Source organism: Aulonocara sp. 'chitande type north' Nkhata Bay, linkage group LG10, assembly GCF_057382095.1.
Source record: "Aulonocara sp. 'chitande type north' Nkhata Bay isolate Kocher_YH1m ecotype deep benthic linkage group LG10, A_spYH_male_GT1.1, whole genome shotgun sequence".
NCBI classification, from domain to species: domain Eukaryota; kingdom Metazoa; phylum Chordata; class Actinopteri; order Cichliformes; family Cichlidae; genus Aulonocara; species Aulonocara sp. 'chitande type north' Nkhata Bay.
This window is the reverse complement of record NC_141353.1, coordinates 29522034-29548173: the sequence shown is the minus strand read 5'-3', so window position 1 is coordinate 29548173 and position 26140 is coordinate 29522034. Positions and strand designations below refer to the sequence as shown.

Here is a 26140-nt window from a genome sequence, read left to right as displayed (position 1 = left end):
AGTTTAAACAGCATCTACATATAATGGAGGAAAGTCACAACAGATGTTTTTCCTGGTCAGAGCAATGTCAGATGCAAATAACTCAACATAAGGTGAGCAAAGACATTACACATGCAAGTGGTGAGTATCCCTTCAGTCAATTTGCATCACATAATGATGATACTGATAAATACATTTTATCTGCAGTTTCCTATAAAAACCATCTGTGTCGTCTAAATAAGTCATGCTTTGTGAATCATCTGCAATCAATCAACAATCTCCAGCAAAAAATTAATTAACAAAAAATATTCACCAACAACTAACGGCAACCACCTACAGACCACAATAACCAAAAGAAATAAAAACTGCCACCAAAGACAACCACCTACAAATGACCACCTTCCAACAACAAGGATGAAAGAAGAAACAACAAATGTAACTACCTACCAATATTTGCCATCACCCCTCCAAACAAACAAATTTCAACCGCCCACAATCACAAAGGACAATGAGCACTGAACCACAAACAATCATCAACAAACAAAAAAATGCACCAGCAAAAATCCCTTCTTACAACAGAAAACAAAGCAAACAAAACAAAACACTCTCAACAAACTACAAACAAGTGTAAGATTTAGAAGTAAATTCATGTTGTCACATATTGATTTATGTAAATTCACTAAAAAAAAGTTCACTATGTTTACTTAGCTATTTGCATTTTGTGTATGTGCATGTGTGTGTGTGTTTACATAATTATTTATATTTAAATGTTAGCATGCTCATGTTTGAAGCAGTTACCTTGTTCTAATTTGACAAAAAAAACAAAACAAACAAAAACAAGAAAATAATTACATTGTACATGTAAAATGACAATAAACCTTCCGGTTTCTGATTGGTTAATTTAGTCACATGTGAACCAGAACAAGGAAGTTGTGTGGTGAGGCTGAGAAAGTCCCAAACTTGCTGTGTTTTTTTTCTTGCTAACAGAGATCCAGTAAAAAAAACAATCCCCACATTACACAACCAATGGCAACCAGCAGAGGACCCTTCACATGGAGCAGCACTGACCAAATAAATGTGAGTACTCAAAAGCCTCTGCCAGTGTATTTTGCACCATGACTGAGTTAGTGTGACTATTATCATGTAGCATAGTTGTGTGTTAGCTTTCTAGAAATGTAAAGTCTTTTTTTGTAGTAAACCACCAACCACTGTTTTATATTCTGATAAACCTCCATTTCAAATACTTAAACCACGGGTCTCATATGTAACACTGTCAGTTTTGATCATAAGTACTGTATGACTAGGGTAACCAACCGCCCTCTTTTTTTTGTACTTGCTGACTTGTAAAAGCCTAAAAAAAGACATTTTTTTATTTCACCATTCATTAACCGCACAGAGAACACTTTAAACAAACAGTATTATTAAAGTTCTTCATGACTGGGCCGAGTGTCCTCTTTACATATGGTCACCCTATGTATGACTTTAAAAAACCCTACACAGTTTCCTTGCAGTTTTTTTTTTTGCCCCTCTTTGTTTCCTGCAGCAGTTACACTGTTTTGCTTGGTTTGTCAACCTGCTAACCCACAGATAAAAATTACTACTGGGCTTCAATTTCCTCTTCATGCTTCCTTATCTCATCTTTAAAAAGTTATCTTTCTCCTACATCAACACCAACACAGCCTTCTGCATATTTTTTTTCTCTAAATGCCTGGTAAAAGTTAAATAACTGCCTCTCCTTGAGATTCCACGGGTGGTGTTGCCCTAGAGCCTTTAGATGAGAATCTGCAGGTTGATGAGAAAACAGGCTCCAGCGCTGTGCAAAGTAAATGAATTTCGCCCCAGCAAATGTCATGTGTGTGAGATCAGAGAGGGGGCCAACCAGGTTGAAAGCTAAATATATGTGTGTTTATTATGGGGTGGAGGTTGGTGGAAAGAAAATGGTATTTATCATAAAACGCCAGGACTGTTTCCTTCTTGTGGCAGAGAATAATCCTGCCCCGAGCTGCAACTGACAAACAACACGCAGCAGAACACACAGAGTCATGTACTGCTTCACTCTTTCACACACACACACACAAACACAACATGTTTTCATCATCCCGAGGCTATGAGAGGCAAATGCTGTTGCAATGGCTTCCATTGGTCTGCACAGTGAGAGATGGCTGGTCACTTTAGCAAACTGTCCGCTTGACACTAAAGAAACATAAATGTAGCAAATGCAGCTGCACTGTTTCAGTGCAACTATAACATATCTTCTCTTCTGTGTACTAATTAATTTCATTTCTTGCTGTGTGGCCTGCAGGGGTAAACAGGTTTATTCCTTTGAATTCACTCATGCTTTTGTGATACCTTCATCCAGAATTTTTCATTTTTTAAAAACCTTTTTAAACATCACAACTAGCTGCCCACATTAACCCCAGAACATGAGGTAGATGTGTGGTACTTGGTTGGTACTGTAACGTGGTAAATAAACTTCAGTTGCCAGTTCTCATTTAATTGGAATTGGAATTTTATTAGTTAGTGCAGAAATAAATGTAATAATATATTACCTTTTATCTCATGTATATATTTATTTTCCCCACAAAGTAATGTGAATTTGCTCTACAATAGTAGCCCCAGGTAACTGTGAGTACTCTGTGGGGTATGTAGCCCTGGCTGGGAACCACTGTTATACTAACATTTTAATAAACACAATCTAAATCTCCTGCAGTCAGAAGTGTTGAGCTGACAAATCAGCTCCTGGACCACAAGAAAAATAATCTGTGCGGAAATATATATAAAAAAAGTCCAGGTCATAAAGAGGTTTGTTTGGAAACCGTCGCAGGCTTAGTGTCTCAGATCATAAAGGCATTAAATAAGCAGGGGAGTTTTTTTCCCCCCTGTAGATACAGAAATAATGTGTTGCCTTGAAGGGTTTCACAAGTGGTCAAGAAATATTTTTTGTGATGAAAAACATTCGGCTGAATTTATGTTAGATGAACGAAGCGTTCGCTACGCTCGCCTAGAGGTGTGTCCTTGGTGATGATTCAGGGTAACTGTGACTCAGCTGGGTCATCTGTGAAGACCACAACCAAAATCTTGGGCAAACTGTGATTTCAAAAAACCTTTACCAGCTGAAGGTTAATTAGTATTTTCATGTCCGCACACGTTGAACGGCTGCATGTTGCATATTAACAGTCACTTCATTGTTGGTCCAGATCTGCTAGGTAGTAAAAGAATGCATTGCTTGGGTGAAGTTAGATTTCTTTTTTCTTTTGCATCACTTTATTTTGCATACACAAGTCCCTCTCGATTCAGAGAGGAAAATATGTAAAACAACACAAAGACAACATTATAAAGATATTGCCGTTTGTTGTGTTTGAAGAAAAGGGCTATCACAATTAACTGACATAAAGTTCTACTTAAAACCCAAATTCAAGGCAGAAACATTGCTAGTCACAAACATTTGACTTGGACTCCATATTGGAGGCTCAAGTGATTTCTCTGAGTGACACTTGAAGCTTCTTTATTTTTGCTTTCCTATAACTGCAAAACAAATGTGCTGGAACTACATCATGAATCTAAGCTTTTTGATGCCTATTGTGTACATATGAAACTTGTACGCTGGCATATTCTTTTAGTCGCGCAATTTGCAACCCTGGTGCTGAACATCCTTATCACAGAGATGATATGTGTTTATGTGATCCAAATATATTCACTTGTTTTTTTCCTCTTGGACACGCCTAGAGACCAGTCTGCAAGATCCTTTCAACCAGCGCTTAGTAGGGAAAAATGGCTATTCCCTGATCGATTGGCAATTGGTTGCCGGAGGTTGTTGGCAATCAGTTTGGTCCTAAAAAGGTTCCTGATACTGCACCAAAACCTCTGTTTGACTACTTTGCATGTCTTCCATGAAACAGAGCAATCACGCAGAGGTTTTTGGTGTAGCATCCTCTTTGCAACTTAGATCACGTAGCAACAGCAAGCAACCTCCGGCATCCACTTGACTACGAGTTGGGGAGTACATGTTTTTTCCTAATGCCCGGAGGTTGCCAGGGTGTCACCAGCTACCTAAGTGAGGCCTTAAACATGAGTGTATGTCAGACATCTGTTATATTATGTAAAATATAACTCATCCATAAATCATATTAACAAGCAGACACCGAAACAACAAACTATAACTATACTTCTTGGTTTTAATCTCCTGGTTTCTGTGTGAAGTTTGGATATTGTCCCCTTGGCGATACTAATCGGATGAGGCAAATAAATAGATTAAGTGTATAGAATAAAGAGCATTATGAATGTATAGTTTATGGACTACTTGAGTCCATAAACTCATCAGGAAAGGGGAGGTCTGAGGTGATGCATCAAAAGAGCAGAATGGTCATTTCTATACAATCGAGCTACCTTTTGCAACCCAGGGAGACACCCCCTGCTGGCCATTAGAAAGAACTCAGGTTTAGGTCGGCTTTGTGTGGACTTCACTTTGCAGAACTGGAAAAAGGATTGAACTAGGTCTGCTTTAGCTGCTATAGCCACCTGTGGAGAGCATCTCACAAGAAGTTTAGTTTAATTATCAGTGACTATGCACAAGACAATTAATCACACAGATGAGATGCATTGTACAAAATTTAACCATGAGCTAATTTCCATCTGCAGTGCTTGGACAGGTAGAAGAATGAAGAGCGACAGCACTTGTTGCACCTGTGACACTGATCCTCATTTAGAAGTCTGGAACGGACCAGATGAAGGAGGAAACACTGGCTGTGTGATATGAAGGTAGAAATTGCTATTATCCTGTGGAGATGAGTCAGTCCTTCCCTCACCAAGTCTTTTTTTCAGGGGTTGCTGCAGGGCCTCGTATCCCCTCTGTCTTTTCTTGTCGCTTTCTATTTCCTTCATTGTCTTCACTCTGCGTCTCGCTCCTTTCCTCCCTCCCTCCGCCTTGCCTGCTTTTGTGCTGGGGCTGCTTATTATCTCAGACCCGTGGAGTCAAATCAAGCTCTATCCTAACTCCCCCCCCCCACTCTCCTCCATTTACTGCATGGGTGTGAAAATCAATAACACACCTTTTTCAGACCTCACCCATTTAATTTGACATTTGATACAGTCGTGGGTTATTTGCAGAGGGGATATAAATGAATTCTTTCACGCTCCCGCTCCCCACCTTCTGTTCTGCTGTGTCCCCCCTCTTTTCTCTGGAAGTCGAGCCATCTACATGAGAAGTGAGCTTACGTAAGCCTGTCTGCATCATATAGTAAAGCCCACAGGACCACATTTACAGCAACTGGTGATTCTGTCAAGTGATTTCTTGAACTGCAGTCTGGATGCCCATTTCAGGTCATAAGAATAATATCTTGCATGATTAGTCATGTGTGTCCCTCTTTAGATATGGATGCAATGGGAAATTTGCACAGGGCTAGATCCAGTTACAGTGTCCCTGTTAGCTAAGATTAAGCCACCACCATTTTGTAATCTGGCTGACTCAACTAGGGTTACAATGGTGTCAGAATATGTAAACCTGGATTTGTGATTCTTACTCTTTCACAGAGAAGGGGACCAAGGATGTGTTAGTGACAACACAGTGATAAACATATGATAAGGTTCACAGTTTCCCATTTTTGCCATGATGAAGAGAGATGAGCACTGTCACTTCGCCTGACAGTGGTAATAATGTTATGGCTGATTGGTGTATGATATACAGTATGTGCAAATTTGACAAAGGCATTTTCCGTCTGTTTTGTTACATCACAAAAATTCAGGTTACAGGGAGGTTGAGGCTAAGGTTATTTTCCTTGCTTATTGGAGAGATTTTCATGCTATGAGATAAGAAGGCAGTCCAAATTAATAGAGCTGAGAGTGAACAAAGTTTCAGGAGCTCAGGCCCGACATGACCGTTACAGTTCCTGATCAGAGAGTATCAGACTGACAAACACTTGTGCTGTCATTACAAAAAATGCAACAGTAAGACTGTAATGTCCATGTGGGCCTTTTGACTTGTTGTTGTCCATGAGTCAACGAGGAGAAAATTACAATCTGTATCTGTGATCTGTGTTACTTTTGTGGAGACTGAACATTTACCCTCAAACTTTTGAAGATGCAAAGGGTCCAAAATGAGGTTTTGTGCTTTTAAAACAGATGCCGAAGGTCATGAAGGATGGCAGTAATCTTATGATAATGCTTAATATTCTCCAGTTTGCTCTGTTTGTACACGTAACGCCACCTCCTGTAGTGTCCTGAGCAATGTTCCCTCTAATTTTTCATGTGTCTGAGCGAACACACAAACTCCCTGAGCGATCCCTTGGACCACTGTGAGCGACAGCAGACGTGTGCACTGTGGTCACGCCAGCATCGAATCCATCCAAGTTACATGGTTTATTAAAATAATCAAATTACAGCATTTACATTTATGTTAGAATACTTTTAATTAACTGCTTTAGCCCACTTACAATGAAAATTAAAAAAAATCTTGTTCATGACCTGTGTAGTATGTTAACACTATTGGAAGTAAAAATAACTTGAACTCCAATTTTGAAAACACAACTTTCTTTCTTTCTTTTTTTTTTTTTTTTTTTATAAAGCTCTGACTTGTATTGTGAGTCTGTGGTCTGGGAGAGAGTCCTGTAACTCTCTCTCTGCAAAATATAGTATATAATGACCAATGTTGGGCAATTAATTATATAGTTACTTCTTCAAAAAAGTAACTGAGTTTTGCAAACAAAGTTTTTTGCAGCTGTTTACCTAAAAATGTAGCCAAGGTGTTTTTTTAAATAAACATTTCAAACAATTTACAGAACAATCAGCTGTTCTGCATCAAATTTGATGCCACGCAAATTATTTGTGCCACTCCAAAAAATAATTTCTGTCCACTATGAGATAAAGGAGAACAACAGCCTGATACCTGCAGGCCTGACAACAGGAGATGTATCACTGCTGTAACACCTGTAACATTCAGCAGTCGCCTCATTGTTCTGACACACACAACAAAACTATTGACTACACTACACACTAACTACACAAGATTTGCGCTAAACGTGGCAAATCTCTCACATCTCAAAACCGCCGTCACTCCTATAACTTTTTTTTGTCACTCCTAAAACGTCCCCCCTCCCTAAACAACAAATGCCATGTTTTGATTGGTCAACATGGTACATTTTTCCACCAATAGGAAAGGGTGGGGAGTTTTGGTTTTGCTCACAGGCGGAGAGTGCGTTCGAGCGTTTTCCTTATAAAACGCCGTTTTTACCGTTTCTTCCCGCAGTAAATATAAACAACGATAGTATTCAGGAAGAAAACCAAACATTGCAAATATTTTTTTTTATCATATCTCTGGTTTTACGTGGCCTATCAACACAATTTAAAAACTGGTATAAAGTCCACACTTTTTCCGTCAATTGTTCCGTCTGTCCTGCTCACATCTCCAATGGTTGTACATGTTGTCATTGACATGGCTTCACTCCACATCAGCCACGCCGCTTTGCTCGCTAAAACACCGGTGTCGGCACATATGGACGCTGTCATAGCCTGTCAACGACGTTGATTAGCTGCGTATATACGAATGTGAATCGCATCATTGGCTGGACTATGGGATAAGGTGACATAGTTCTAATCTCATACGGGAGCAGCCAGTCACTTACTGACTAACACTGCAAAACAGAATTGTTAACATATTTACTTTAATTTCAATTCAGGTTAGATTTTTTTTTTTTTTTTCTGTGCGCAACGCAGATTTTTTCTGCGCGGAGACCGTGCCAGCAGTGCGCAATTGCGCACGCGCGCAGCTTAGAGGGAACATTGGTCCTGAACTACCATTGAGGAGGGAAATATTTTGAGAATGGTTAATGACAACAATGTTATTTTACCTCACAAAAACCATCTGTAGTTTTTATTACCACAAATCACAGGCAGCAAGAGAAGATATAAACAGAAATGTAAGAAAACGTGAAAATAACAGATGAAAACACATATAAATTTTCTTTTAAAAGGATGAAATCCAATTTTAAGAGAGCAACAATATATGAGGAACAAATAACATACATATATTAAGTTTAAAAAAAAAACCTGGGGACAATAGAGTTCTGGACAGTTTTTAGCAGAGTGATAAATATATACTCAGTTTCCAGCAACTTGCTGAATCTATGTGATGAATAATTAAGGCAGTACTGAAGGAAAAAAGAGCATCTAACTAACAAAGTGTACCAAAACAACCAAAAAACATTTTGGCTGTAAACATTCAGTCCTTTGTAAAGAACAATATTAAAACCATCTTTCCACACAGGAAGTCAGTGCCAGTCTGTAACAGCTGCAAATATGTAAGGGCAAAATTAACAACCTTGGACTGTAGGGACGAAAGACACTCGAGAGAAACGCAAGAAATCTCCTTTTCGTTTTTTTCAGCCTTGAAAGTGATTTGAAAAAGTGCATTTTGACAGTTTTCCATCTAATTTAAACCATAAAAAAGAGAGAGAATATAAAACAACAAGTCAGTGACGTTATTGAACCTGTTCTAAAAATTCTCGACTGATTAAGTAAAACAAATTCTATGTTAGCTCCAATGCTAATAGTCGTATGTGGTCTCTTCTGCCAACGTGCCATGCTTGGTCACTTTAAAAAATGTGAAATGATACATTTTTATAATCATATACACAAAGAACAGTGAATTCTGGGGAGAAAGAGATTATTCCTTTTGCCATACATCATACTGATGATCATCAGTTGATGTGAAATTAATTGCTAAAGCCTGAGTAGTCACGCATGCCTAGAGACCAGTCGTGTAACCTTCAGGTAATCACTGGAAAAAATCCATATTCCCTCAAATAGTTAATGAGCAGCTAGCAGATTGCTGCAGTCGCCTGCAAGCTCTTGCCAAGAAGTTTTGATCTGGCTTGATGGAAAGATCTCGCTCCCACTTTACAGTTGTGAAGGAAATCAATTCATCAGTTTTAAATAATAGCTTATACATTTTTGATAGCCATTTGAGGGTACAGATATTTAAAAATGTTGTAATCCAAGTAGGTCTTTTTAGATTCTGTTGGTTGGGATTTAATTTTTCCTGCATGATTAATTTTGTTTGCTGATTCAAGAATTATTGTTGCTGATTCTATATTGTGATACAAGTTCTGCAAACAAAATGAACTTTCCATCTTGTAGTACACATTCCAGATTTTTATCCCTTTTTCATGTCACAATGAAAATGTTGTATTTTTTTTCCTGACAAATATCTGTTAGTTTAAATGGGATAAGTGAAGACTTAATTATTTTTAAGAATTCCTACCAGGATGTCAGAGAGGTGTTAATGTTAAGGCTTTTAAAGCAGTTATGATGCTTAATACTGAAGCTTATGAAAGGCAAATTAGAGACTTTTACTTTTCACAGAATGTTTGTTCTAAGTTTGTTCAAGGGCTGTCCAATAAAATTGGTTTGCTATATTTTTCTAAATAGATTAATCTATTGGATAACAACCAGTGATAAAAATTTGGTGGTTCTAGACCACCATTGTGTTTTGCTTTTTGTAGTTTTTAAACTTTTCTGTGATGGTTTGTTTTCCATAAACATTTTGGAAGGTTGGAGTCTAGTGATTTAAACCAAGTAAGAGAGGGTTTCTTAGGGTTCTCTTTCAACTCTACTAAAGTCTGAAGCCTCGGTCACACATGCTTCTTCCCTGATCGGCAGGCAAGTAGGAGTTAGCGGTTACTTACTGTTGCTAGGGGAAATTGGTCCCAAACAAGCTGCATCAAAAACCTCCCTTGGATTGCTTTGGTTGCTAGGAAAATGCCACGCCCATCCAAAGTTTGCATGGAAGACGCTGACATGTCTGCAGGTATTCCCCAGCTACTTGCTGCATGGCAGTGAAACCTACTGCCTTTCAAGAGGCACAACTTCCAGTTTGAGTCACACTCTTCACAGTTTTACTCCCCATTCAACCGTCAACCAGTTGGATAATAAACACTTTTCCCTAGCGACCTGTGGTTGCCAGGGGGTTATTAATCGCCAGTCTCTAGGCCTGTCTATAAAACTGAATTGTCACATCTCAAGTAGATATAAACATATTTCTGTCGTCTTGTGCTACTCTACTACAAATACCAAAATTTTAACTGTTTGATAAAAGATTTTACGAAAAGTAAATTTCAAGTTTCTGTAAAGGAATTTTCAGTGACTTTATGAGTGTCTAGTCATAGATAATAGAGACATTTAGCATTTTATATCCACATGTAACAGAACAATATTGTCCTTGGATGAAATGAGGTTTGTGATACACATAAGTGTCTGTAGCTCCATTCACACTTCACTGTTCTACTGAAAGGATACTTCACAATGGAGGAGAGAACTGGTAGTAAAATTATTTTTATAAGCCTTTTTCTTTAAAAAAAACCTCTTTCTCTGTTTTCTTTTTTATCATGACTCTTCAGTCACGGAAAAAAATTGTCAAAGGCATTTTTAAACATTACAAAACATCTTAGAAAAATGGGTTTCAAGAGCTGGAAATCGAATTCTCAAGTCTGCTGAAAGGATGCTGGATGTTGAAGTGCAACTTGGCAATTGCACATGCATGCATGTAGAGGCTGTCAGTGAGTGTACGGGATTCCCTAACAGCGGTTGAACAACACTCTCCATCACCCCTGATGTGAGCAGGAAAAACCTACTGCAGGCTTCCCATCTGTTCAGCTCCAGTGTAATGGCAGAGATCCATCTCTCTCTCACATACACACACACACACACACACACACACACACACACACACACACACACACACACACACACACACACACACACACACACACACACACAGACCTCATTCACAAAGTCGGTCAGATTCAGACCCTCGTCCCCCAGGAGCCGAACATGAAGGAGTCGTAGTGTTAGCGAAGCTCCTCTGAAGTCTAGTTTTTACATGCTGTGTCATTTAGAGCCATTACTCAGCCGTGCCTCCGCGGTCTTCAGTGTTTTCCTGTCTGTCTAAATATAAACTTTAAAGCCATCTAATGTAGCTTTAAATGAACAAATTTCCCAATGTCCGAAATGATCACCATGATGTTTTAGGAACTTTTTGGCATGAGAGAGAATAGGTCATTTTTCAATGACTCCAGGATATGTTTGCAGAAATGCGTCCACATCTCTTCAGTGATGCAGTTTAAAGACTCGTAAAATCTGCGTTTGGAAGTAAAAGGTTTGCTGGTGTCGTGAATCAGGCACATGGCTTTATCCGGTGGAGTTTATATCATGTGTGATCAAGCAGATTTTAGGTAGAGTGTACTATTTATTCATTTTTTCGTTCTTATTACATGTTTTGCTCTTTGATTGGGTTTTGGCAGGTGGTTATTATATTCTTTTTCAGCTGCTCTTTTGTTAAGTTAAGGCACCAAAACACCTTTGGAAAAAAATTCTCCTCCTTCTCCCCCTTCTCTTAGAATGTACACTATTAAAATATTAATGACATGCAACAAAGAAAATGAAAGAGACATTTTTAGGCGGCATACATTTATCATGTTTTCAGATGGCAACTCCCTGGACACCTGGCAAAAATGCAAATTTCATGATTGGTTGGTGAGGTGTTGCTAGAGGTTGTTTGCTGTTTCCAAATGAAATTGGTAGCAACCCCAAAAACTTCCTTGTGATTAATTTGGTTGCTAGTGTATTGCCATGGTCAACCATAGCTTGCATGGAAGATGCCATCATGTCTGTAAACACTCATCAGTTACTTGCTGAGCAGTAGTGAAAGTGTAAAGAGTGTAAAGTAAAAGACAGAGCTTTTACTCTGAAGGCAAACAGCCTCTGTGTACAGTTCCTGTTTCATATTTTTTTCAAGTTTTGCTACAGCTTGGTGGTCAATGAGTATTCACAGATAAATCATCATTAATCAGTGAAAATCTCCTCAGAAGAATTTTTTTAATTTCTCTTTTTGTCAGTTAGCATCCACAGTTTTTAAGATATATTTTTCATATTTCGTGGGATGAAAGACACCAACAACAGCTCAAGGTGATTTAATTTTTGTGCAAATCAGGTCAAAGTCAAAGTCACGCCAAATGTGAAAATCGATTACCCACATTTTTTTTTAATGGACAGCCTTCAAACTTCATATAACATACTAGGCCTTTGGGGACATTGAGTACCGTAGGTTGGCTGAGCATTTGACCTTGATCTTTATTGTTAGCACTCAAAGTCATAGTTGACCTTGGAAAGAATTTCAAGAAGTCATATCGAGTAATATATCAGATGAATGGACAAAAAGAGATCGCTACAACACACTTTTCATTTTTTAAAAACGATGCCCACCGACATCACAATGATGCCATTACAGGCTGGTAATATCATATAGTAATAATAACAGGCTGACGTCAGTATGTTGTGAAAATAACATAAAACATCAAAGTTTTAGTGTAGTCCTTGCTTTTCGGTGGAGTTGCGCTCTCTGTGCTGTTGATTTGTTATTGCTATAAATCTGGGCACTTTTGTATGGCCACCCAAGAGGACTGAAAAGATGGAAAAAAGAGAGACTGCAGTTCCTGTAGTGGCCACTTTAGGCTGGCTCCAAGAGTCAGTCAGTACCCATAGATTTCTATGTTAAAATGCCCTTTGAAGAGCTTTGCAGAGTTAAAAAGCACTGAAGCTGCACCTTCTGAAACATCTGTCAAGTGTCTTCCATGCAAAATACGAATGGCCCAATGAATTGTGGCGCAGCACTATATACCATACCAAGAACCACTTGCCATCTGGTTAAGGAATCCACATTTTGCCCTACCAGCCTATGCATGCCAGGGGGTCACTGGCTGATCTCTAGGCCTTAAAAGGAAAAATCGAGGAAGACTTCTCTTTATTGAACACATAATCTTCTTCTTCTCTTTCTGAACCGGGTTCCTGCTTTACCTACACTGCAACAATACACCGCATTAACTCTGTCTGTGTTGTCAAGGGAGAGAGAAGTGAGTCATCTTTATAAGGTATGCATCCATTCACTTTATACAAGCTATTACTAAAATAATGAGATGCCAAAGAAGGAAGATGGGTTTAGAGTTAATAGCCTCAAAGCAACACAGTAACTTGCCCTCTCTGCTGCTGACCTTTTGTTTTTTAACTTCTTCACTCTTACATAATACAGAAACACATCAGGAGTTGCTTCCTGATCTGCTCATATATAAATACAAGTTGGAAAGTGCAGTTTCACATTTATGAGGACACCATATTGCTGGACATCACCACTCAACTTACTGTATGGAAGAGCAGATATGTTTAACTTGTCAATAATGTCACGTATATTATTAAATTACATGCACTGCTCACTAAAGATCAAAGAATTCAAGTAGCTGAGGTTTGTTTGACACAGTCCAGCAGGTTAAGTAATACGATGCATTCAGGAACCTTATCATCCCGATTCCAAAAAAGTTAGGACGCTGTGTAAATAAATACAGAATGCAATGATTTGCAGATCTCATGATCCCGTATTTTATTCATTATATCACAAAAAGGACAGAAATATTTAAACTGAGGCATTTGACCATTTTCATGAAAAACAGTAGCTCTATAGTTTCTGTGTTTTTCCAGGACAGTTGAAGGAACATTTTACAACTAATTAGGAAAACTGGCAGCAGGTCAGTAACACGACTGGTTATAAAAAGATCATCTTGGAGTTTCTCAGAAACAAAGCTGGGCAGAGGTTCAACAATGTGCAAAAAATAGCATCTACAAGTTGTCAAACAATTTCGGACTATTGTTCCTGTAACATTTCTGAATAAAAATCCTGATTTCCAGTAAGAAATGCTAACAATGCTTTGTGTATAATACAGCCAATGTCTCACCGGGTACAGGTAGAAGGCATACTTTATTGTTTAAAAGGGGGAAAAAAAGCAATGAACTGAATTTATTGGGCTAACTGCCTCAGAGACTGATGCAAATGCCTGACATCCATCACGCAGACGCCTCTATGTGGCGGATGTGTTAGAAAAATTGCATCGCAATTAAAGAGATGATAGAAAAGAAGCTGTGTGATATATAATGCTGAGAAGAAAAAGCGTGAGGCACATTTAATAGCACGTGGCTGTGGTTGAGATAGTGGAGCGCTTATTGCAGTGCTGCACACGAATTTCACATATACAGCACATTACTGCTTATTCAAAGCATATGTTTTGGACTTTACAACATTTAAGTCATTCCTGTACATAAAAATCGACATCCTGGATAGCTGAACCTTACTAATCATGATGTCAGCATCCATTTTTTTGTTAAGCTTATTTTCTTCCTGCTGTTTAGTCATATCTGTACTGACATCTGCACTAGGACGTAACAGAAATTTGGCAGACTGGATGTTTCCTTTAACACATGCAAATTTCACACCTGGAAATAAAGTATTCATCTTTAAAAGTTTCTTCAGAACAATGAAAACAAACAAACTCCTCAGTTTCAGAACAGGTACTCCTAGTACTTTGCTGCACTGGAGAAAGATAACATCTAATATGTTAAAAACACATTTAACATGCAGAGAGGCAGTTTACAATCACGTCCCATTCCCATTGACGTTGGACTGTCCAGTTTGGATGTTTGACGTATTTATGACGGCCACATCGTTCTGTTACTGTGTCATAAAAGAAGCCACGATTCAAACACCTCCACCATGTCCTCACAAAGGGAACAGTGTGTTATTTGTTTTCATCCTTTGAGGGAGCAGCAGGAAGTGAAATATAAGAGAGAAACACCATTTGTATTGTTTTGCTTCAGTCAAGTTACGTGTGACAGTTTTTGATAGAAATGGAAATCTTTAGAAACCAACACCACCAGTGCGGTGAGCTGGAGGCTCCATCCTCGCTGTCTTTGTGCACATGTACATGTTTAGCAGTTTTCCTCCTGTGGTGCTCACTAAGTTTTCTTTGTCTTCTGCTTTGAATTGTGTGCTGACTTTCATAGGAAAACACAACCTAATGTGTTATATTTTGCACTCACGGGCCACTTTATTAGTTACACCTTGCTGGTGCCGTGGTTGAACCCCCTTTAATCTGTATTACTGTCTTAATTCTTTGTGTCACAGATTCAAGAAGGTGCTGCTGGTGACCAAGGTCTAAGACTATTTCTAAATGTTTAAGAGATCATGACAAAGCCCTCTTTCTCCTTAGAAACCACTGTTTATATGATTATAGAAATATAATATCAAAAACAACAAAGGCGTTTATATCCGGTTCTTTCATTCTTGGTCACAGAGATTCAGCAAGGTGCTGGAAACATTCCTCTTAGATTGTGATCCATATTGACATTCTAGCATCACACAATGGCTGCAGATTTGTAGGCTGAAACTCATTATACCAGATCCCAAAGGTGCTCTATTGTATTGATTAAATATAGTGAACTCAGATTCATGTTTATTCAACCAGTTTGAGATCATTGGAGCTTTTTGACATGCCACGGTATCCTGCTGGAAGCAGCATTGAAAAGATCATAACTGTGATCATAAAGGGATGGACATGATCAGCAACAATACTCAGGTAGGCTGTAACACTTAAATCTGACCCAATGAGTCGTCTTTTGTCCAATTTTCGTGAACCCGTGTGAATTGTAGCCTTAGTTTTCTGTTTTTACCTGATAGGAGTGGAACCTAATTTGGTCTTCTGCTGTTGCTGTAACCCATCTTCTTCAAGGTTGGCCATGCTGTGCATTCAGAGAGCTCTTCTGCATACCTTGGTTGTAATTTTAGCTACTATTGCCTTCCTTACTGTCTCAAGCAGTCTAATCATTCTTCTCTGACATCAAAAAGACATTTTCTCCCAGAGAACTGAATATTTTTTCTCTCTTTTTCTTTTTGGGAAGATTCTTTTAAACCCTAGAGGTGGTTCTATAGGAAAATCCCAGTAGATACTACACCATCCTCCTTTTAGACCTTTAAAATTGACTTTATTTTTGAAATTAGTATCATATAGATGCAAATAAGATGTAAAAACAAGCATCTTAGGTCATAAATTCATCCGAAAAGTTTTTAATAAGGTCACAGATGAAGAAGATTGCCCTTTAGAATGACTGTAGGTTTAAGGCACTTACTGCATAGGCTTGATTTTTCAAACCTGTGAGCTACATCCATCTTTTCTGTGTACTTACTGTGCTTTCTGAACACATACGTTGTATCTATTACTGCTGTAGCAGTGCTGGAAGGATGGATTCCCATTTTAAATCAGTGTTTGTGTATAGGATCAAACAAATAGATGCGATCTGTTCATTAGTAAGCTTTAGAGGTATCATTAGCTGTTTCGAACAGAGCAAGGCTATCTGTCTTTCCTTTGCTTACAGTCATTATGCCATATTAAACTGACTTCAGCACAGTGCATCACACGCAGATATGACACTGGGATCGGTCTTTTCACCCAGCTCTGAAGAAGAAAGCAAATAAGCAAAGTCTGCACCGTAGTAAATGGTTAATTTAAGGGTGTTATGTGTTTCTGAAACTGAAAGGATGCCGAGAACCCTTTTGAGAGTTGGGGGAAAGGGTTCAGCACCATGGACAGCTCCACTCTCCCAACCATTCAACATTCAAGTTTTTCTGCTGGCACAAACTCTACCAACACTAACACAGCGGTTCTTCAAACACCACTAACATCCATTAAAATATTGTTACTTCTGATAACTCTGCTTTAACTAAAATAAAAAGCCAGTAACGTGCATTTGTTTGGATATGTCAACATGGTTACATCTGCTGCTTTTGGCTCATTGAGACTTGTTGTCCTTATTATATCCAGATTGACCGATTATATATTTTACTGTACTCAGGAAACCTCAGTACAGTAAAATGTGCAATATGTGTGTGCAGACATTTAAAATGAGCTGACTGACTACATCTGTTACACTATCTTGCTCAAACTGGGCGACAAACAGCTGTGTGCTTTTAACTCATCATGCTTAAGGGCTCCCAAGGCAAACACTGTATTTCTAAAGCAATAGCATTGCTATGAAATGTTGTTGAGGATGCTTTTTGAGATTGTTATCATACTGTAGAATAAACTTTGGATAATTTAACGACAAGAGTCTTTAAAAAATGCAAAGAACCTAAAACTTTTACACGTTATTGTGATGCAGCTAACAAAAACTGCAAAAGGAAAGCCACTGATCTGTTTAACAGTCAGTAGAAGCCTTGTGCCTTTTTGGATGAGGATAAAGAAAACTTTGCTCCGACTGTCAAAGAAACAAATCCAGGATTATTTCCCCCCTATAATGATGCAGAGAATTGCATTAATAATATGATAAATGAAAGACAAACTCACTGGTGAATCGACTGGAATCAGATCTGTTTCTCCAGACGTCAGAAGCATTTTTCTCAAAGGATCTAAATAGAAATGAGTCTTTATTGATCCCCGGGGAGAAATCAGACCTCTGCAGCTGCACATATAATAGGATATGGAAAAGAACTGCAGCATGGATGTTTATACTTTATTTTTGAATTTGATTAGTTCAGTTTGTTTTCGTGTTTATGAAAGTTAGGACAGAGGAGGGTTTAGGGTAGCTTAAAAGTACCTTTTGGAAACTTATAGGTGTCAATATGGATTCAGGAGTCTTAAATCTGAAGTCTGAAAATGTTCTTTCCCGTTGCAGGATAGAGCACAGTTAGACATTTTACATCATGTTTCCAAACATGCATGCAAAACTGAAATAAAAAAATTACTTGGAGACATTTCCATGTTCTTAAGAAAATATCTGGATGTGGATATCCTGCTGAATGCATGGACTGAAACTATGCATGGCGCAGAGGGAATTTTCAGTCCATTCTGGGGCTGCTCTTGTTTCAATTTGTTTATTAATTTTTAATAACTTAGCCAAAGTCCGTACACATGCATGGAAATTTTAGCATATTACAGAAGTACTGAAATCACTTCGTTACCTTTAAACTACCCTTAAAATCCTGTCAGTTCATAAAGGGTCATCAGGTGCAGATCTTTTAACTGTACCCAGGATCACAGCTACGTTTTCTGAGGGTGCGTTCAGTTACTGAGGTCCTGAGATCAGTTACAACTGTGTCAACATGCAAAAACACACTTGAAACCATTTTATTCTCATAGTTAATACAGTTCATAACTCTTGTGTGTGCATGTAATGTAGAGGTATGTAGTTTTTGTGATTTTATCTTTTAGGGTAAGCACATTGAGTTTACATGTAAAACGACATTAATGCAAGCATTCCGGAGAAGGAAAGAGAGCAATGAGGAAGACGAGAACATAAATGGACACACCAAAATCTCTTTAAAAATAACCATAATCACATACGAATCCATTTTTCTTAAAGGTATACACAGCAAAGTTACCTCGGCTTTGAAAATGTCATCACTTTGCAATCCTCCTCTGTGTTCACTGTAAAATATTTCCTACAAAAAAAAAAACTAGAGTACACAAAACAATAAAAGACTTTTATCTAGAAATTGTGAAGTCTATTGCCTGAAAACAGTGAGATAACAGCATTTACATCTACTGCATTGGCTAAAAATGAAAATCTGTGCTTTTACATCTGGGTTGTATTCCAAGCTCTAGGATTACATTGCCTTTTTAAAAAGTCATCCCAGACCTCACATTGTCCTCCTCTTCCTGTTCTTTGAGCAGACATTCATTCTTGACCTTGAGGAAAAACAGACAGGCAGTATTTACTCGATCAGTCTGCAAATCATTTTTTGATTAATCAATAAACCATGTTGTGTATAAAATGTCAAAGCAGTTAAAAAAGGAAAATGCCTGCAAAACCCATTACTCATAGATTTTCATTAGCGATAGATGCCGTCATACATCTTGTTTTATCCAAACAGTGGCACAAATGTTCAGTTCAATGTAACAAAACATCAATTATTTTGATTTGAGAGGTTGAATCAGATTCAAGAAAATGACTGGGATGATTATTTAATCATGATTAAATATATTAGTTTAGTTGAATTATCTATTGAGGCTTAATGGTCTGCTTTTAAACTCGCTGTTCTTCATCGGGACCTGGCTCAGCTATCTGTTGCTTGTGAGTCAGATGTATAATCTTTTAAAATGTCTTAAATACTGGTTTGGTTTTTTGTGGCAAGGTTGGCTTTATTTGGCTCCAGTATTACAGCATTATCTTGTGATGACACGCAATAATAGGCTCATCCTGTAAAGATAGTCTTTTTTTTAATCATACATTTCTGTCGATGATGAATGTAAAAAAGAAAAGGATAAGAAAAGATGTTGTGTTTTGTTGTTGTGTGTGTGTGTGTGTGTGGGGGGGGGGGAGGGGTTAGATTTGCTGGAAAGCGCTCAGTCTTTCTCACATTTACAAAAGCAAAATCAACTTCCAGGCACTGCTTCCAAAGGGAGCCTTGCACATAATTACTCATTTTTCAGTCGGGTCTTTACCTGCGGCAACTACAAACCTCAAAATCAGCAGAACCTGAACTGAAAGTAGCCCAGTGTCTCCTAAAGTTCCTGCTTTAGCCGAACCCCGAGGAGACTAATGGCTACACTTCCTTAAAGTCTCACTATCACTGGATTTTATTTAATCTTGGAGGATGGCGACAAAACTTCCAAATTAGTTTGCTTAAACTGCACACCCGGGGACTCCACCGCCAGCGGTGCTACTGAAAGTCTGTGTTATTTGGTCAAAGTGACAAAACTTTTAGCTCCTCGCTCCTGCAGCTTGAAGGAATAGTGCAAACTTTAGTGAGACAGGCTGGCGGTGTTCAAACGTTTCCCTCATTTACATTTATTTTAATGTATTTCTTAAGCTTTAAAAAACAATAATTTATTTGTTAATCTGTTGCTGTAGCGGTTTTGTACATGTGCATAAGTAATGTCACATGGTAGCAACCGTTAAAGGGACAGTCTGACTACCTTAAGCGACCCAGCATGAGTTTTTGTTTTTTGTTTTTTAAGTTAAGAGGCAGTTCACAGAAAACAAACCCCGCAAATGAATTTGAGCTTGCTCATTAGAATGTTATTAATTGCCGAAATTGGCGCAGCTTATCTTAAATTGCGCCCTAAAGGCTGTGTGCAGAGTGACTGAGAGGACACACCGGGGTTTTGATTAAGTTGATCTGCCCGTGCGAGACGATCTATCCGGGATGATATCCGACAGCGAGGAGCGGGAGAGAAAAACGCTGTCAGACATCCATCTTCGCAGCCACTCGCAGCGGTTCTGGAAGTTTTGGTGTTAAAGGAGCTGCGGGGACTTTCTCCGCCGCTCGGTGCTGCTGAGCGGGCTGACTGACTGACTGACTGACGCCCCTCCTGCCTGTCTGCCCGGGTCGGCTAAAAAGGCGCATGTGTGTTCTTGCTGTGATGTGAGTTGAGCCGCATCCAGACGCACTGACCGCCGCTGGCTGATGCCCACCCCCCTCAACAACACCACCACCACCTCCACCCCTCGTCCTCCCTCCCTCCCTCCTCTTCTTGGTGGTGTGCGCAAAATCTCCAGCGCCGGACGGACGGACGCAGTTTGACGGCACAAACCAGCGGCACTGCGGGGGGAATATCCAAGAAAAAAAAAGCCACCCAAAGCAGACATGGATATTTAACCGGCATTTGATTTCATCTCCCTTTTTTAATCTCTTTGTTTTTTGTTTTTTGTTTTCCCTTGTGATGTTGGCTTTGCACCGGGGGTGTTAATTAAACCTGCTCGATGTCTTTAATCAGTTTATAACCTGAACAAAATGAGGATTTCTTCTCGCGATTTGATTCTGTTGATGTTCTCGGGTTTTTGGGGACTGGCAATGGGTGCTTTCCCGAGCAGCGTTCAGATCGGTAAGTGTGAGCGTTTTATGGTAGATCCAAGCACAAAATAAAACCAGTCAATGAATCTGTGGAAGTCCTACCTGCTGCCTCTGACCTGCCGTTTAGCACCCCGGCACTGGTCAAAGTGGGGATTGCGGATTTCCCCCCCATAGCCTTATTTTTATTCTTTTAATTGTCTTTAACACATGACCATAAAGACTGGGTCCTGTGCTCTGTCGATGCTGTGCATGCTTCACACACACAAACGCACACACACACACACAGAGACTCACACACCTAATGCGCTTTGCATGTGTGTGTATCCCGGTGCACTCCGCCACTGCAGCAGATCAGAGCAGCAAAGTCTGTGTGTATTCCCCATGCGGGCTGCCTGTGCATTGACTGCTGTTAACACTCTCGCAGATCCCGCTCCTATAACAAACCGCTGCCACGGGTCCCAAATGCCTTGCAGCTGCACCGTTCCCCCCAAATCTTTTTCCATCAGTTTCACTCTCTCTTTTTCAGCGTCTCTGTGTTTTAAATTTACGTTTCTCACTGACGGATTCACGGTTTTCATTACACTCGCTGGCAGATTTACTGGTTAGATTTAAAAGCAGGGTGCTAGGGGGGGGAGAAAAAGGAGCCCAACTGTGACCTCCATTTGTTAATCATTGGTTAATCATCACATCCTCAACAAACAGTCATCAGAGAATCAAAAAATCTGGTATCCAGGTTTATATTCCAACTGTTTCAAGCTTCATTCTGAAATCTAATATTTGCTTACACTGACTTTCTTTCTTTTTTTGCTGGGTTTTACCCTCAGCTGCACCCCAGCTTGTAGATGGAGTTGAGGCACATCAGATACAAGTCAGGCTGATGAAAAATGACAAGCTGTTCAAATGATTCTCCTTGTCCTTTTATATCAATGTGATACTCCAATCCCCGGGCCACCCAGAGAGGGCAGAGGTCAGGGTCAGTTACAGAGCAGGCTCCCCTGGAACTGAGGGCTCTCGAGCTGCGTTGTTTGGGGTTTAAACCTGCGTCTGTGGAACTGCTGTGCCGTCGTGTGAAACATTTAATTTGTTGCTGACGTAAGCGAAACTGGCGTGTGTGGGGGGGTTATTTTACTCATAATTTCCCAGCTATGATAATCGGGCTCTTGGTATTTCTTTAAATTAACTTATTCTCATTATCGCTTGACAAACATCATTGCTGCCAGTTATTTAAAAAACTGTTGATGTAATCCCTGTGTCATCATATTTCTCAGTTTCAGGCCTAGTTGTCCTCTGGGAGTGTAAAAATCCACACCCGCCAGACTACATTTAGCAATTTCTGAATCGCATCAGCCTTCAGAGAGGGCAAACATCTCCCCCGATCAACACTTGTCAGTTTCAAATAATCGTCACCGACGAATCAACACTTATTAGCAGCAGGAAATTTGCTTTGTACACACGCAAGCGACACTGAAACAAGTGGACAAATAGAGTCACGGCCAACATGCTCCACAGTTGCCAACAGATGCAGAGATGTCCTCAGAATTATAAATCCCATTCATCCTTCATTTTCTGACCTGTATTAGTTTTTCGAGGTCTGTCAGCATCCTGTCTTATCATACACTGCATGGCAGCGGAGCATCTTTGATAGGAAGAAATCTGAACCTTATAGATCTTACTCCAAACTAATCTTTATGATGATTAAGCTTCTGGGTTTGAACCTGGCTGGTGTCCTTCTGTGTAAACTTTGCGTTTTCTCCATGTTCCCGCTTGTGCTCCGGTTTCCTCCCACAGTCCGAAGACATGTGTGTTAGGTTAACTGGTGATTCTAAATTGACTGTAGGTGTGAATGCTTGTCTGTCTCTCTGCATTAGTCCTGCGATAGACTGCAGTCCTTTCCAAAGTGTTCCCAGCCTGTTGCCCTGTGGCAGCTGGGATAGATGGTTAATAAAGTGGATGAATGGATGACAAAATTTAGATTCTGTGCATTCGAAGCATGCAAATTTAAATCCGCTACAAAAGCGAGCCATGATTTTGAGAAATAATTCTCCATGCAATAATAGAAGTTACTATCTCACATTAAGGCTCCAGCTGCACCTGCTACTGGAACATTTCATGTGTATCTGGATGTCTTTTGGGTAAGGAGTAGCACACATTAATGCCGGTGTGAATGCACACAGAACGTGCTGTAACCAGGTCAGCCAAACCACAACACTTTAAAAGCCTAACCAGGGACATGGACTGCACACTAGCTGTGGCTAAAAGTCAAGTATGTATTGCACTCATGGTGTTTTACTTGAATGGAGCAGTGTTAACATGAATCACCCCTGTAAACTGAACTATACAGGAACATATATATATATCAGGATCTGCTCCCTGACAGGTCTACGCCAAGTATGAATGCAAACTGTAAAGGTTGAATAATCTTTTCAGATTAAAGCCCACTTAAAGCTTAAAGCTGATCAGTGGGGTTGCCAAGCTATTACTCCTGTTATTGATTATTCACAATAAGGAATGTAAGCCTAATTAGCAAGACTATAGGAAGAGGAGATGACACCAGCTGTTTCCTTTTTGATACTATTCTACATAGAAATTTAGAAAAAGATAACATGGAATACTTACACGAGCACACTACGTAGCTTGGATTAAATTCAAAGACGTGATCAGAAGTCATCCAGGTGGTAATGGGGTCACAAACAAACAGGCACGTTGCAGCCATTTGGGTCTTGTTTTCAGCGAACCATATGTCAGGAAACTTCAAAGTCTGAGGCCCCCGAAGTGTTTGGATCTCATTTTGTGTTGAATCCAGATGAAGGGAATGTCAGAAGTCTAAATAAGCTGGATTTAGGTCAGTGCTTAATTTTATTCTTTTCGATTCAGCAACGGCTGGAAAAGGGATAAATTTCAAGTTAGGAATAAACATAAAACCCATCACAATGGAAATCAGATTAAAATCAAAAGGGGGCTTAGATGACTGGTCTCCACAGAGTGGTAAAATATTCTAAAGTTTACCTTTTAAAGAGGCCAGCCATAAAAAGAACACACTGGCATTTTGCTCTAAATGACATTTACACTGTCTCATCCTAAGAAATATAGCCTTGAGTCAGATTTTGAAATGTGAAACAAACTGCTTCTAACCTAAAAACACTACTGACATTTGCACAGCCGCGAACGGCTGAGTGGAGATCTTTGTATATGAATGAGGCTGTAATACAAGAGGACACGAAACAAAAATCTTATCTCTGGTGCCAAACTGATTTATGACACTGGCGCCACTCTTGCATAGAAAACTGAATGAAAATCCGAGTTGATACAAAAGGATATTTTGTGAATATTATCACCTTCTCTGCTTGCATTAATACGAGACAAAGACGACCTTGCATGTTAAACACACTGAATCCTTGCCACAAAGCCTAGTGGTACCTCAGAGGATCTAAATTTTTTTAGCCTTTGCAGGAAGTTGAAGACATTATTTACCAGAGCGATACTGCCCTTTTATTACATTTTACACATTGTGGAGTCAGTTGTGGGAACCTCTTTTATGATAGAGATTTCTCTTTGAAACAAACATCTGTGAAGAGCTAATAAAATTTGCCTTAAATCTTTTGAACCTTTGATGTGAGGTTGTTATCACGAGAAAAAACATTATTATCTGTTTGTTCTGGTGCGTTATATCACCTGTTTTAAACCCTAAACAAGCTAGTATAGGTCTAATTGTAAAGCTGGTCAGCTACTTATGTGTAGACTGGAAAGACCTCAGGATTAGTTTTGAAAGCTCAGCACCTACGTGACAGGCTGGCACAGTCATGGGTATACATTTGTGGTTTGCAGAGGATAAATCCGTCTTTCTAGACCAGGGGTGGGGAACTCCAGGACACAAGGGCCAGTGTCCTGCAGGTTTTAGATATACATCTGGGTCAACACACCTGAATCACATGATTAGTTCATTGCCAGTCCTCTGGAGAACTTTAAGACATGTTGAGGAAGTAATTTAGCCATTTCAATCAGCTGTGTTGGATCAAGGACACATCTAAAACCTGCAGGACACCGGTCCTTGAGGCCTGGAGTTCCCCCACCCCTGTTCTAGAGATTTCCTTTACCTCCAATCAAGGTTTGGCTCAAGGTCTCTTGGACTTGTGGATGTTTCAATGTGATGTGTGCATGCTTGCTTAAAAAATTACAAACTAGTTACTTTTTATAATATTCTCATCTGCAAATATTCAGCATATCAAATAAATCACTGATCAACACGTTCAGCTGCCTCGGCAGTGAGTTTCTCTTCCTGCAGGCAGACTCCGGCACAGACTTGTGCTTCATTTGGCAGCGATAGTTCTTGCGGTGCTCTCCGTCATTGGTGAGCTTGGCGTAGCAGCACATGGAGAAGTTCTCCACCTGCTGCATATCAATATACCTGCAGATGGACCTTGTGTCCAAACATAGCTGTCCTGAGCATGCTAGTATGCAGACTCTTTATCTCTGTATCTCAGAGCCTTTTTCAGTATCATCATCCTGTTGAGTGTCAGAAACGGTAACCACTGTATGGGTTGTTTCCAAAAGCCCCTGAGCCCATGAGAATCTTGCAGGTAGCCCTCAGCTCAGCAGGAGAGGTTTTATTAAACTGTGATCTAAAGATTGAAAACTCTCCCAACAGTTTTGTGGTTTCTTTGAAATCTTATTAACTACAGTGGAGATGGGGCTGAGATAGCAACAAGTTGTACCCCATATGGGCAATATGCCTGGGTACTGACTTGGATTAAATATATTGTCTTTGGTGTTTCTGTGCTGCAGTCAGCAATAATTAATCTGTCTAGAATAGGTTTAAACCTGACGGCGAGATACAGTGGACACGCTCTTCATCGAGCCCTGATGTCTCCTCCCTCTCTTCAGGCGGTCTGTTCATCAGAAACACTGATCAGGAGTACACCGCCTTTCGTTTGGCAATCTTCCTGCACAACACCAGCCCGAACGCCTCGGAAGCCCCGTTCAACCTGGTGCCTCACGTGGACAACATCGAGACGGCCAACAGCTTCGCCGTCACCAACGCCTGTAAGTTCGTCACATGGCTCCAGATTTTGCATTTTTGGGGGGGTTTCTCTGGAAAATGGCAACAAGTGAACAACAGTATGGTATTAGGTATATTGTAAATAGTGTTTAATGATGTTTTATTTCAACTGGAGTTTTAAGTTCCCAGTGATCCTGGAACTGTACTCACCAAGTTAAAGCAGTAGGTTCACAGCATTTTTTTCATTGCCGTGACCTGTTTATGTGGGTAGAAATGCATGTTTTACGTTAATAACAAGGGTAATTAAATGCTCAGAAAACAAAGTGAATGGTGAAATAAATAAAAACAGTTTTCAGACCAGCTTCGGAGTTCAAATTTAAGTATAGCACAGTTGGGTACACACAGATTTCATCTGAAGTAAGAGGGTATTTATTTATATTTTAGCTGGACTTAGCTTTTGTTTTACATGGCGAGTACTGTGCTATCTTTATGGATAGAGATATAGT

The 26140-nt window shown here is 39.6% G+C and overlaps 1 protein-coding gene across 3 annotated transcripts in view; it reads left to right on the top strand.

Moving 5' to 3' along the window:
- Positions 1-19834: 19834 nt before the first annotated feature.
- The window catches only part of LOC147321147 (glutamate receptor 4), a 165131-nt gene continuing 158825 nt past the window's right edge, over positions 19835-26140 (top strand). Inside the window, exons 1-2 of one of the 3 annotated variants that reach the window (XR_015131314.1) lie at positions 19835-20669; positions 25520-25678. Coding sequence is in view for 2 of the 3 variants with exons in the window: in XM_086309445.1 (XP_086165571.1) it covers positions 20579-20669; positions 25520-25678 (250 nt within the window). In the remaining variant the exon portion in view is untranslated. The remainder of the gene's footprint in view (positions 20670-25519; positions 25679-26140) is intronic. The other 2 variants (XM_086309445.1, XM_086309444.1) reach the window with 2 other exon arrangements.